The following is a 12976-nucleotide window of genomic DNA, read 5'->3' as shown; positions in this document are numbered from 1 at the left end:
AGTCCAACCTTCAGCTCATCTCCCCCTTTAATTAATCGTGGGATAATTAAGATAATTAGGCAACACCGAATGCTGTATTTATGCAGTTGAGCTCTGCTCTGAATGTCCCACTGACTCCCAACTCTGTCTATAAGCAGATTAATTGCATTAAATGCACCTCTGGGTTGATTCCTGGAATTGATTACCCCACAGAAACTCATAGAGACCCACAGAGACCCATAGTGTTGGAGTTGGGGCAGTATGTTTGGGCTGAGGTTGGAGGGTCCTTACAGATCACAGAACCACAGAATGGCCTGGGTTGGAAGGGTCCATAAGGATCACAGAACCATGGAAAGGTTGGGTTGGAAGGGTCCTTAAAGATCGTAGAGCCTTGGAACAGCTGGATTGGGTTGGGTTGCGATGAAAGGGTACTGACAGAATGGCATGGGTTGGAAAGGACCTCCAAGTGATCCATCCACATTGTTGCCCTGTGCTGGGAGAGCAGCACCGCCTGAGGCACTTTCCTTCCTCACTGAGCTCACTTTCTGAAGCCCACCCCATGCAGACATACATCATCAGCTTCAATACATACCTCCCTATCAAGACCTTGTGGGCAGTCCATCAGCCTGTTCTGAAGCCTTCACTCTTTTCCTCTCCCACACACTCATGCATATGTGGGCAAAGAAAAGTTGGTTAGAAAACGATAGAAAATCAAAGCCCCTTTGCATTGCATTTTAGGCTTCCACCCATGGAGCGGTGGAGTCACCGTCCCTGGAGGTGTTCCACCAGTGTGGGGCAGCGAGCAGTGCTAGTGGGCAATGGGTGGTTGGATGAGGGGATCGCTTGAAGTTCTTTTCCAGCCGTAATGACTCAGAGCTGGGGCTCAGTGAGGGCTGGCTACCCCTGAGAGGTGGGTGGTCTTTGGGATGGAGTTTTGTTTTGCCATTACAGTCAGATTGTAATGAGAAATAATTACCCATAGAGGTAATTGTTAAAGTTAGAGTTAGGGTTAGTGTTAGGGTTAGGGAGCCATCTCCATTGGTCTCTCCATACAAAGTGCCACATTGAGGTCCCATCCAATGCATGATTTTAAGATGGAGAACCTACCAGGACTGGTGCCCTGCTTGACATCTTCTTCTCCCAGGGAAGCAGTGGGGTTACTGTCCCTGCTGGTTTTCGAGGCACTGGGATGAGGTGCTATGAGATATTTTTCAGTAGCTCAATGGCAGTAATGATGATGTAAGGACGGCTGAACAGGATGGCCTTCTATGCCCTTTCCAACCTTGTGATTCTATGATCCTATGTTTATATCTGCTTAAGTGGATTATAATCTATGCTTCCAATATGAAAATGAGCTACCAGCCTCAGCCTTTCAGATTCTGAATGTACAGTTGGATATGGGGTTGCACAGAATGGAAACCCATCATCCACAGTTCTCCTCATCAGTTCATTTCCTCTCATAGAATCACAGAATCAAGAGGTTGGAAAGGACCTACAAGATCACCTAGTCCAACCATAATCCTCCCATTTCTTTAGCTACAACAAAGCATTAAACCATATCTTGTAGCTCCTCATCCAGACAACTCTTGAACACTGCCAGGGATGATGACTCCACCACTTCCCTGGGCAGCCATTCCAGTGCCTGACCACACTGAGACAAAAAGTTCCTTCTTATGTCTGGTCTAAGTTTCTTTTGGTACTAGTCTGCTGGCAGACGCATGCTTCAAGGAAGTGTCAAATGAACGCAATGTGTTTTTGTTGGTGATTGGTTGGTTGGTTGGTTGGTTTCTCCCTTTCTCTCTTTCCCCCAGAATCTGTCCCACCGGGCAGGGACAGGCATTGCCCACAGACACTGAGGCTGCTACTCCGTGTGATTTAAACAGCTCTGGACCCATGATCCCTCCCTGCACTCTGGGGTTGTTTCCAGTGATTCAGAGGAGATGGGAGATAAAGCTTATAAGCTTTTACAGTCATTTAAGTACTGAAAAATTACAGTGAGATTGCCCTGCAGTCCTCTCTTCTCACTGAGCTTCATTTGGTTTATGTGGGCGACATTTTGGAGCCTGGCCTGGTCATTTTGGGTGGCATCCCTTCCTTATACTACATGCACCGCTAAGCATGATACCATCAGTAAACACTGAATCTCGCTGTCTGCCTCATTTATAAAGATTCTGAAGAGTATGGGTTTCAAGTTAGGGACTGGGGGACCAAACTCATCATCAGACCCCACCTGGATGACGCCAGCTTGCCCTGGAGAATCTACCTTGGCAGGTCCGTGTGCTAAGGAGCTGGACAGAACATGGTTTTGGAGAGTCAAACAGGCAGGTTCAACAAGTACCCAAGGTGGCCTTGCAAAACCAACTGGTTCTAGACATATTGCTGTTAAAAGAACCACAGGGTGTGAAAGATGTTGAACTGAGCTGAAGGAGAATGCTGTATCATCATCCACAGTGCCACCACTACCATAACTGAGGCACATCAAAACACAAAGGCAATCACCAAATGACTGGTGTGCTTTTTGAGTGATGCAGCAAAATGACTGATTTGATGGACTGATCCACTGGCCATGGATCACATCCCTGCTGAAATCATTGGGATGCAGAGGGTGGGGGAAATGGCTTGTGTGAATATCAGTCTTAGGATATGGTGTGGGTTTTTGTTTCTAATGGTAGAGCTTCTCATCTCTCTTCCTTTTCATCTGCTAACTGCTACATGCAGATCACAATTATTGAAGGAAACCACAGAATGTTTGAACCATAGGTTGGTGTATGGGATGAGATGTGAGTGTCTGTTCATGTGAGCTGGAACAATGCACTGAGAGACAATTAAGTCACATGGAGCAGCTGGGTGTCCCTTCCCTTTATTAGACTGATGTATCAGCCACTCCTGGAAGAGTCCTGAACAACAGCCCTGAAATGGTCAGGTTTCAGGACAAGGCCTGGTGTGACTTCCTTTGATTTGGATATAGCCCAGTGTCCAGGAATTAAGGCAACTCCAGTTCCAAATAGGGGCTGATGATATCTGATCTGCTTCCTTTGATATTATAACTAGTTGCTGGTTGGGAGGTCGGATTTGCCCTGCCTCTGCTGCTGGCCCTGCTTCTAGGTGTAGTTGTTTCCACTCTATGCTATGTGGAACATCCCTATCAGCAGGCTTGGTGCTGGATTCAGCACTGGTGATCTCATCACTCCCTTTAATTCCCCTTCTTCCTTTTTTTTTTTTTTTTTTTTTCTTTTGGTACCTCTAATTGTTTTTACTAGCTCAAGTCTTACTTGAAGTTCCTATAAACCTGACAAGATGCCTCTTAACAAGGGACCAGCACGGCTGGACTTCAGTGCCTAGGGCAAGTAATGCTGTCCCAGACATATGCTTTTATTCCTAAAAGAATAATTAACTGGTATCATCCTCCTGGCTGGGTGGCTTATAGTCGACTCCCACTTTACTTCCCTGTCCGTTAGTCCATGCCCAGAGCATCTCAGCCATGTCCCTGTCAACTGTAAGCTTCATGCAGAGGTCAAGTGGGACACAGAGGGCACAGCCTTCTGCTGGGTGGATACAAGTGTTGGTTGAACTGGACGGGACAAGCCCTCCCACCATGCCCTCCTGGGAAAATGGCCACCCCAAGAATGGCAGTCTGCCTCCTCCATGACCCCATCTGAAATGCTCCTGCACTGATTGATTAAAGGGCTTTAAACCAGGTCCAAAGGGGGAAGGGAGGGGAATTGGATGTGACAGAGAAGGGCTGAGGGATGATGTTGCTGTTGGAGATTGCAGGGAAAGCCTCTGAGTTGTTCCATAGGACTGTGGGAGGATTCCTCAGAGAAGGTCTTATTGCCAATACCCCGTCCTAAATCTTACTGTGTACCCTCTGGGGGTAACCCCAACCTGCTGCTGCCCAAAATTGCCTGTAGACCACTGCAGGTAGCATGAGAAATAAACGGGACAACTCAAGAGAAAACCACAGAGCTTTTCCTTTCATGCAGGCTTCTGCTTCTGAGCAAGGCCCTGAACATCAGTACCACAGTGTAGATGCAAGGCCCAGCCAGGCTAAATCAAAGCATGCTTCTGGAAGGGGATGCTTTCTGAAGAGTCTTTACGCTAATGAGACAACCACAAACATTCACTCAGCGAACTCCAAATCTCTGTGCCTTTGCGGGCCTAGGGTTTTGTTTGTCTCACAGAGACATGGTGGAATGGTTCTCACCTCTGAACTGTAGCAGAGCAGATATTGATTCTTTATGACGTATGGCCAAGGACAATTAGGAAAGGCTGCTGCCATCTGTGAGAGTGCACTGAGCTCTGCCTGGGGATGGCAGAGGAGCCAGCTGAGAACTGATGGAAAGGGCTCAGAGAGGAGAGCAGCAGATTCTGTTCCTTGCTTCCTGATCAGGAAGGACAAGAGGAGGAGGGGGACAGGCAGGTATCTGAGTTACAGCTGGGATGGAATTGTTTTCTTCAGGCTGCCTACTATGGTGCAGTTTTTTGTTTCTAAGAGAAAAACAATGGTGATAACACTCTGATGTTTACAGCTGCTGCTAAGCAGCATTGTACAGAGCCAAGGCCATGGTCAGTGGAGGGCTCAAGGAGCTGGGAGGGAACAGACTGCGCACAGCTGACTGGAAGTGGTCAAAGGGACATTTTGTAGCACCTGACAGCAAGCAGAAATTGTATTGAAAGGGGTGGCAGTTTATCTCACTCTCTTCTCTTCCCAGTGCCCAACTGAGCATCAGTCTGGTGATGCTGAGCAAGCACTTGTGCATCAGTTGTTACTACTGCATATAAATGGTTATATAGTGATAACTATTACACCTCTGCTTTTATCTCTTTTTTCAAATTGCTTGGTTACAACCCACAAGTTGTACTTTTTTTCCCCAATTCTCATCCCCATCCCACTGGGAATGGGACAGTGCACAAAGCACTGTGTGCTGCTGAGCCACATGCTGGATTCAACAACCACCATCATTTTGGTGCCCGATGTGAGGCTCCAACGATTGAGATAACAGCACATCTGTCCTGAGTGAGTTAACACAGGTCTTTGTGGGAGCTGGAGAACTGCAGGCCATGATGCTGATTGTTTCCCCATTTGTGGAGCTTGTTGAGTCTTCTCATGAAGCTGCATTGCACAGCTCCTTGCTTGCTGCTTGTTTTCCTTGCTGTACTGTTTGCCAGCTCTGGGGGCTGGATTAGGGTATTTATTTTGGTATGCTGTTTGACTCTGGTTTATATCATGATAAAATTGGCAGCTGACAAAATGAAGTTTTGTGCACATTCATCTCTGATGTCATCTTTGAGTTATGGAAGTTATACTGTTGATAAGATTAGTAATTACACCCTTGACTTGGACTCCTCAGGGAGTCTTGCTACGGAGGACAGAAGGGATGACACTTTCCAGTAGTCCCTCAGACTCACTCTCACTTCTTTTTGTCCTGGAGATTGACAGCTAGTTCCAATAGCTCTTGAAAATTTTGACTATCCATGGGATGCTTACACCAGCACACTCCCACTGTTACGTGTCATTAATGTGTTTCAGCTTATGTTTCAGATTAAACAGTTATTCAGGAATATCAGTGAGAGATCTGCCCGAAGGTGAGAAGGCTCTGCATGGCAGGGGGTGTGGGATGGTCTGGGCAGCTGCCTGGAGCGGTGGGCACCCCCAGGGTTTTGGAACTTCATCTCTGAGCAACTGCAGGATCCTGAGAAACTGGTAGAATATTGGGGACAGGTCTGCTGTGGCCCTGGTAGCCCCCAAGAAACACACATGACTGCGGTGTGCCAGATCCAGAGAGCTGGAAATGCTGACAGTGCTGCAGCCTCTGCAACTCTTGGCACAGACCCTGCAGCAGCTCCAAGGTTTTGCCACATGTCCTGCGTTTGCTCCATGCTCTGGACAGATCCCGCTGTCACTCATCCCCTCATAATGAGCTCTGCAGTCACTCCTGCTACAGGTCCTGTAGCTGTTCCAAGTATTGCTATAAGAAAATGAAACAAATTCCTCCCAAGGGAGGTGCACTGTGCCAGGAGGTACAGCCCTGTGGTCACTCCAACCCCTCCAATGAGCCCAGTGGCTGCTAAAACTTCAATCTCAGGTCCTGCGGTGATTCCAGCTCTGGCAATGAGCTCTGCAGTTGCTCCAACTCCTGCAACAGCCCAACAGTCACTTCAGTTCCTACAGTGAATACTATGGCTGTTAAAACCCCTGAAACTAGTTCTGAACATGCAAACAGAAAAACATAAGAATTAGTTCATATATGTTTGCAAATGCATATATTGTATATGTGTGAAAATATACTAAATATATTATATATGTATAAATACATTTGTCAAAACTATTATCCTTTTCTTTTTCTCTTTTTTCTTCTTCTTTTTCTTTTTTTTCTTCTCTCTCTCTCTTCTTTTTTTTTTTTTTTTTTCCTCTTTTCTCTTTATCTCAACCCATAAACCTTTAACCACAGCACTGCCCCGAGTCTCTTACTGATCTCCTTGGGACTATTCAATCTGATCCGGTCACACACTGAAGAGCACCAGAATATCTTGAAGTCTTCTCAGGGAGCAGCTCCTGAGGTATATTCCTTACACCAGCTTTGGAAGAGGCCTCCAGTTCTCTGGGCCTGCTCTGAAGGAGCCCTCTTGTTATGGCAGTGCCAGCAAGGAGACCAGCCCTGACACAGCCGTTCGTATTGCCGGATACTGACTGCAGCCCTGGATTGCTGCTGTAGAGGCAACAGGACTGTCATGAGACACAGAAGACCTTCAGGACTGCACAAATGAGAGGGCTTGAGAGCACTGTGGTGGTGTAGAGATCAGAAATGAAAAGAGCACGTTGAGCTGATATCTGCGGCTGTACCTCCCCAAATCCAGACAAAGTAGGAAGAAAGAAAAGCTAAGTAAACATCAATTTTGAAAGCTTTTTAGGTATCATATAACGTATTCGGGGAATCTGGTTACATGTTTACATGAGCTCTTGGAGTGAAAAAAATGCAAATTAAGTAGGAAAGAAGTGAAATAAATTTTTATTTATAAGTTCAATAACATTTTTTTTTTTTTTTGCACATTGCTATATCTCACATAAGCAAACAATCAAAGATGCATAAAACATAAAGAACCATCACTGGGAATCATATGAGGAAGTTGTGCATTTTATGGAAGCTGGAATAGTGTGTACTGCAGCAACTTCCTGAGAGCGTGCTTGATCTCCCTGTTCCTCATGCTGTAGATAACAGGGTTCAGGGTTGGAGGAACCACTGCATACAGAAGTGCCACTGTCAGATCCAGGAGTGGGGAGGAAGTGGACGGGGGCTTCAGGTAGGCAAAAGCGGCAGTGCTGACAAACAGGAAGACCACGGCCAGGTGAGGGAGGCATGTGGAGAAGGCTTTGTGCCGTCCCTGCTCAGAGGGCATCCTCAGCACAGCCATGAAGATCTGCACATAGGACACCAATATGAAAACAAAACACCCAAAGGCTAAACTGGCACTAAAAAACAGAAGCACAACTTCCCTGAGATTTGATTCTGAGCAGGAGAGCTTGAGGATCTGAGGGATTTCACAGAAAAACTGGTTGACAACATTGCCTTGGCAGAGAGGCAGTGAAAATGTACTGGCAGTGTGCAGCAGGGAATAGAGAACCCCAGTGCCCCAGGCAGCTGCTGCCATGGTGGCACAAGCTCTGCTGTCCATCAAGGTCCCGTAGTGCAGGGGCTTGCAGATGGCAACGTAGCGGTCATAGGACATGATGGTGAGAAGGGACAACTCTGCTGAGATGAAGGAGAGAAAGAAAAAGACCTGTGCAGCACATCCTGTATAGGAGATGGCACTGGTGTCCCAGAGGGTGTTGGCGATGGCTTTGGGGAGAGTGGTGGAGATGCAGCCCAGGTCGAGGAGGGCCAGGTTGAGGAGGAAGAAGTACATGGGGGTGTGCAGGCGGCGGTCGCAGGCTACGGCTGTGCTGATGAGGCCGTTGCCCAGGAGGGCAGCCAGGTAGATGCCCAGGAAGAGCCAGAAGTGCAGGAGCTGCAGCTGCCGCGTGTCTGCCAATGGCAGCAGGAGGAACTCGCTGATGGAGCTGCTGTTGGACATCTGCTGTTGTTGGGCTTGGAGTCCTGTTCAGAGTGCAGAAGATAATGACAAGTCCAGACCATTCTCAGAGACACTCCTCCTGCTATAATATGAAATGTTTTCATTCTCCTACAACAGTGTACATTTAGCACCATTACTTGCATTTAATTTCATGTTGTTCAGCATTTCTTAAGCAGAAGCAGTATATGGAGCTCTAACCTTCCTCTTATTTTCTTATTCCTCCTCCCTGGATATTTTCATGTGCTTCATGTCTCATATCTTTAACCCAACTGCTCTTAGAGCCCCAAAACAGCCTCTGTGCCATTCAGTGTGAATTCTAAAAAACTGCCTGCTTGCAGGTTAATTATTCATGTCTACTGAAAATAGGGATATTTTCAATTGGTTCCATCCTTCAGGAAATGGGATACTGAGAGCACATCATGTGTGACTGTTCTCAAAACAAGCAATTGATTGAAGAAAAATTCTCAGAGCTGTGACAGCCCCTTTTACATTTCTGCCTCCAATCCTTTCTGCATTCCCCCAGAACAGGAAATTGAAACCCGCTGCATTGGCTCTGCTCTTGCAAAGTACCCTCAGAAACATACTGTTGTGCAGTGGAGCTGTGATCCCCTGCCCCAGGCAGCAGCTGTGGCAGCACAAGCCCTGCCGGGGGGCTCCTTCCCCCCACACGTCTCCCCGCAGCGCCCTGGGCAGCTTCCCGGGCAGGCTGAGTGCTGAGCCTGGCAGGCGGCAGAGTCCCGGCACACAGCCCCTGGGGCACAGCAGGGACCCTGCTCTGCAGGACAGCCCTGGGCACCCGCCTGCAGCCCCGGCTGCACAGCCTGCAGCCGTGCTGGGACACGCAGCCTTCAGGGCTTTGATTTCATACTGCAGCACAGAAGCCCTCAGCTGGAACCGAAGTCTTTTTCCACAGTAAAGGAACATGCAGTGCCTGTGGCCATGTCTCCTATGGGATGTCCCACATTTATATAATCCTCTATTAAAAGCAGCTGCATTACCTACTGCAAGAGACTTACCATGTCATGGTCTGTGAGCATTGTTCCTGCTGTGTCCTCACAGCTTTCTCACACAGTACACATCCTCTAAGTTCTCTCCAATTTTTCTCCTCTCCTCTGTCACCTGCAGGCTGTGCTGTGCACAAGAGCTGCTCCTGGGCACAGCTGCCTCTCTAAAGAGCTGCACACTTTTATGAGCTCCCTGTGTCCCAGGAGCCTGGTCCAGCTCAGCATAAGATGATGTCAGTTTTTATGTTTCCCACTCACCTCCCCTGAGATGTCCCTGGGTCCTCATGGCCATCAGCTCCTGAAAGACAACAGTGTGCTTTGAAATCTGCTCAATTATCCACCAGAGAATTCCTGACATGAGGTGAATCGTACCAGGGAGTGTTTGATGAAACAAAAATTGCACCCAGACAACAAGAAGGAGGGTTGGACTTCTCCTGTGCAGGGCAGTGATCCAGCAGAGGCTGTACAGGCACCTCATCCCCAGATGGAAACCTTGGGGCTGAAATGGGATTCAGCGCCCCACGGACCCACAGGAGCTGGGATTCCTCTGGTTCAGCTAAGATGTGTACAAGGAGTTGTACAGAGCGGCTTTAATATCTTCTTTATAACTGTAAATTAATAAACTATAAATGTCTGCTGGATTCTGGCTCTTTAAGCTCTCTCTAGATAACTCTCCATTTTGCTGAACAAGTTTGAAAACCTGAAGAAGATTACAGAAAGGCACAAGACACAAGACGCTCTTTAGGTTATAATGGGCCCCAGGGCGCATTTGATGTTTAGTCCATCAACCTCCAGTGCAGAGAGAAGTTTGCACATAGTGCTCAGCAAGACAAAGTCATAAGTAACAGTGAAGTTTCTTGGAGTATTAATGGGCCCACTGAGGGACATTACAGGCAAGATTCCCAAGGGACTTGTTAGAGAAGATAATTGGAAGACAAGATTACAGGCAATGAAAGGCACTGGCATGGTGGCTCTAATGCTAAGAAACCCCTCCTTTGCCTTACGAAATAGACAGGCCAAGCCCTGATCCCCATACCCTTGTCATGGAGATCTGGTCTCATGTTGGCTCAGGACCCTTCCTGGGGCAGTGGGATGGAGGTCTGTATGATGTTAAATGAAAGACATGGGGACAGAAGATCCCAGGCTCTGCATGGGGTGCAAGGACAGTGGTAAGTTCATGTCCCATATGTGCCCTGTGTTTCATTGCAGGATGTGGGATGTGAGAAGGGCCCCGTCTGAACAAGCAGTCTATCCCAATGAAACTGTGAACTTCAGACCTCTCAGTTCCAGTGCCCTCCTGTGCACACTCTCCCATAGTTTGATGTTTTCTATGTTCTGCATTGCCCAGTAGTGCACCCAGTGCTCCAGGTGAGGCTGCAGCAGCTCAGAGCAGACAGGGACGATCCTTTCCCTCACCCAGCTGACAATAAATTGCTTGATGCACTCCAGGGGACCGTTGGCCTTCCTGGCTGCCTGGGCACACTGCTGACTCATGTTCAATTTGATGCTGACCAGGACCCCCAATCCTTTTCAGTCAGACTTCTCTCCAGTGTCCCGTATGCAGTCAGTGTGTATGTCCACTGTTGCCCCTGCCCAGATACACAATCAGGCACTTGTTATATTTTAGGCACTTGGTGCTTAGTACCAACTGGTACCCACTTCTCTGACTTGTCCACATCACTCTGCAAGTCCTCTCCACCCTCAGTGGAGGCAACAGCACCTCCTCATCTGGTCTCATCAGCAAACATGCTCAGAACATCTTCTAGTCCAGCATGCAAGTCATCCACAAAAACATGAAAGAGAAGTGGCCCTAAAATGGAGCCATGGGGACCTCTGATAGTGACCATCTAACAGCCTGATGGAGCCCAATGACTATAGTCCTTTGGGCTTGACCTATTGGCCAACTGTTCACGCACCATGTTCTGGAGTGCATGTGGCTGGGCCGCCACACAGCGTTGTTAGAGAGGGGAGGTACTTTGTTCCTTCTCTCCCCGGGTTTGTTCCCACTGTCACGGAGTGAGCTCTAGAGAGAGCTCCATGGCAAAACGCAACAATTGTGTCTCAGCTTCAACTATGACACTTAGGACTCTTGGTTTGCAAGAAGCACGTACTGTGTGGCCATCACCTGCCTCCTGATGAGGCCTTGGAAGAGCAGGAGAATAGTTAGTGCAAAGCATAAGAACACAGAGCCAATTCCCAGCCACGTGAGCACAGTGCCATGAATACCGCCGAACCACAGCCAATTCCAGAAGTCAGAGATACCCAGCTTGCTGCCCCATCAGTCGTGATTGATGAACCCTTTCTTTTCTCAGAGCCTCTGCACAGCATTCTTCACTCCCTGCAGGGCAGTAGTGGTGTTCTTTTCCCCATTGGAGTTTCTATTCCTTTAGAGTGTGTTAAGAACCTCAGTCATTACCACTATCCCAGTGAACTTGGATAGTGGCCAATGGAAGTTGCAGCTCCTCTGAAGCTCCTCCTCTTCCTCATCCTCTTCATCTGCCAGTACTCGAACCATACCTGGAATGTTGCACAACACGGCCACTGATTAGGTGCAAATGAGGGCTCACGCTCACCATGTGTCATGGCATGTCAGGTAGTCAGTGGTGTTTTGCGACGCACTTAAAGTCATAACTGAGATATTAAGTCTCTTGCTGTAGTTCCCTGGCTTGAAGAAATACCCAGGGAGGGGAACCCTTTGTGTGCCCCGGTGGCGCAAGTGGTAGGAATGCCGCCTTGCAATCCCCCCTGTGGTGCAAGTGGTACAAGTGCCGCTCTGCAGCACAGAGGCTCGAAACCCGGGAGTTGGACTCGATGATCTCTAAGGTCCCTTCCAACCCGCACGAGACTATTACTATTACTATTACTATTACTATTACTATTACTATTACTATTACTATTACTATTACTATTACTATAACCCAAAATGAGCAGAGTGAGAAAGGGTCCCCTACAGATGATAAGGCCAGGCATATCACACAATTCTCCTGGTGGGAAGTCAGAGTGGCCAACTCTTTCCAGAAATTAGATGCCACTTGGTTGAGCAGAAATGAAAGAAGCAAGGACAGGCACTGTAGAGGTCTTATCCTAGAGTTTCTGGAAGAGTGTATTTCAGGACATAACAAATCTAGTCTTGAAATGAAACATCTTTGTCTGGAGAATATGACTCCCCGGTTGTCCAATCTGACCTGATTCTGCAAACACAATGACAATGCAAAGCGCCAGCAAGTCACTGCTATCCTTGCTAAGCCTGTAACAGTGACAATAAATGAAAAGCAGATGTATCCTTCTATTCAGGCTAAAATATGGGGAAGTCTTGAAGAGATCACAGGTCTCCCTGACGTAATGCTGGACAGTTTCATCAAAACGGGTACCACAGGGGATTTAGGATCCATTAAGGCTGAGGTTACAGCAACCACCGTGGCCCTTCTTGAACCATTCTCGTTTGACTTCTTTGACTTCTCTCCTCCCACCCCTATTGATGGTTCCTGATCTAAAGTCGCTTCTGCATTGGTATCTTGTATTTCTCCAGCTGCAGGCTCCATGTGATTCCCCTTGTCTAGTGCCGCATCTGAGGGGGTGGCAAGGTTGTCAGACTCAGATTTGGGACAAACCTTATTAGACAAGCAGTCATGTGCTGCTTGCCATAGCTGTTGGGATTCCTTCACCCAGGAAAAAAGACGTAATGACCAAAAGGCTGGAAGCAGTTTTTCTGCTTCCTTACTACCAGAGCAAGAATAGTTCTGGAATAGTTATCCTCTCGCCTTTTCTAAATTACATTTATTAATGCATTCCCCAGGGGTTGAGCCAAACCCCTTCTTCATCATCCAATGTATTAGTGGCTTCAATTCCTTTTCATGGACTGGATAGTCCACATTCTGCCCTGTCCCTTTTAGCATACTCACCACTCGCTTCAATTAAGC

General features: G+C 47.7%; 1 protein-coding gene across 1 annotated transcript; it reads right to left on the bottom strand.

The window, feature by feature from the left end:
• Positions 1–7116: 7116 nt before the first annotated feature.
• On the bottom strand, positions 7117–8052 carry LOC146754461 (olfactory receptor 14J1-like). Its single transcript, XM_085527572.1, has one exon. The coding sequence runs from the start codon at positions 8050–8052 to the stop codon at positions 7117–7119; it is 936 nt and encodes a 311-aa protein (XP_085383698.1).
• Between the last annotated feature and the right edge of the window lie 4924 nt (positions 8053–12976).

The sequence above is a fragment of the Coturnix japonica genome, chromosome W (genome assembly GCF_054131305.1).
Source record: "Coturnix japonica strain WE chromosome W, WE-NBRP24, whole genome shotgun sequence".
In the NCBI taxonomy this organism is placed as follows: Eukaryota; Metazoa; Chordata; class Aves; order Galliformes; family Phasianidae; genus Coturnix; species Coturnix japonica.
Note: the sequence above shows the minus strand (reverse complement) of the source record. Positions and strands in the feature narration are given on the sequence as shown.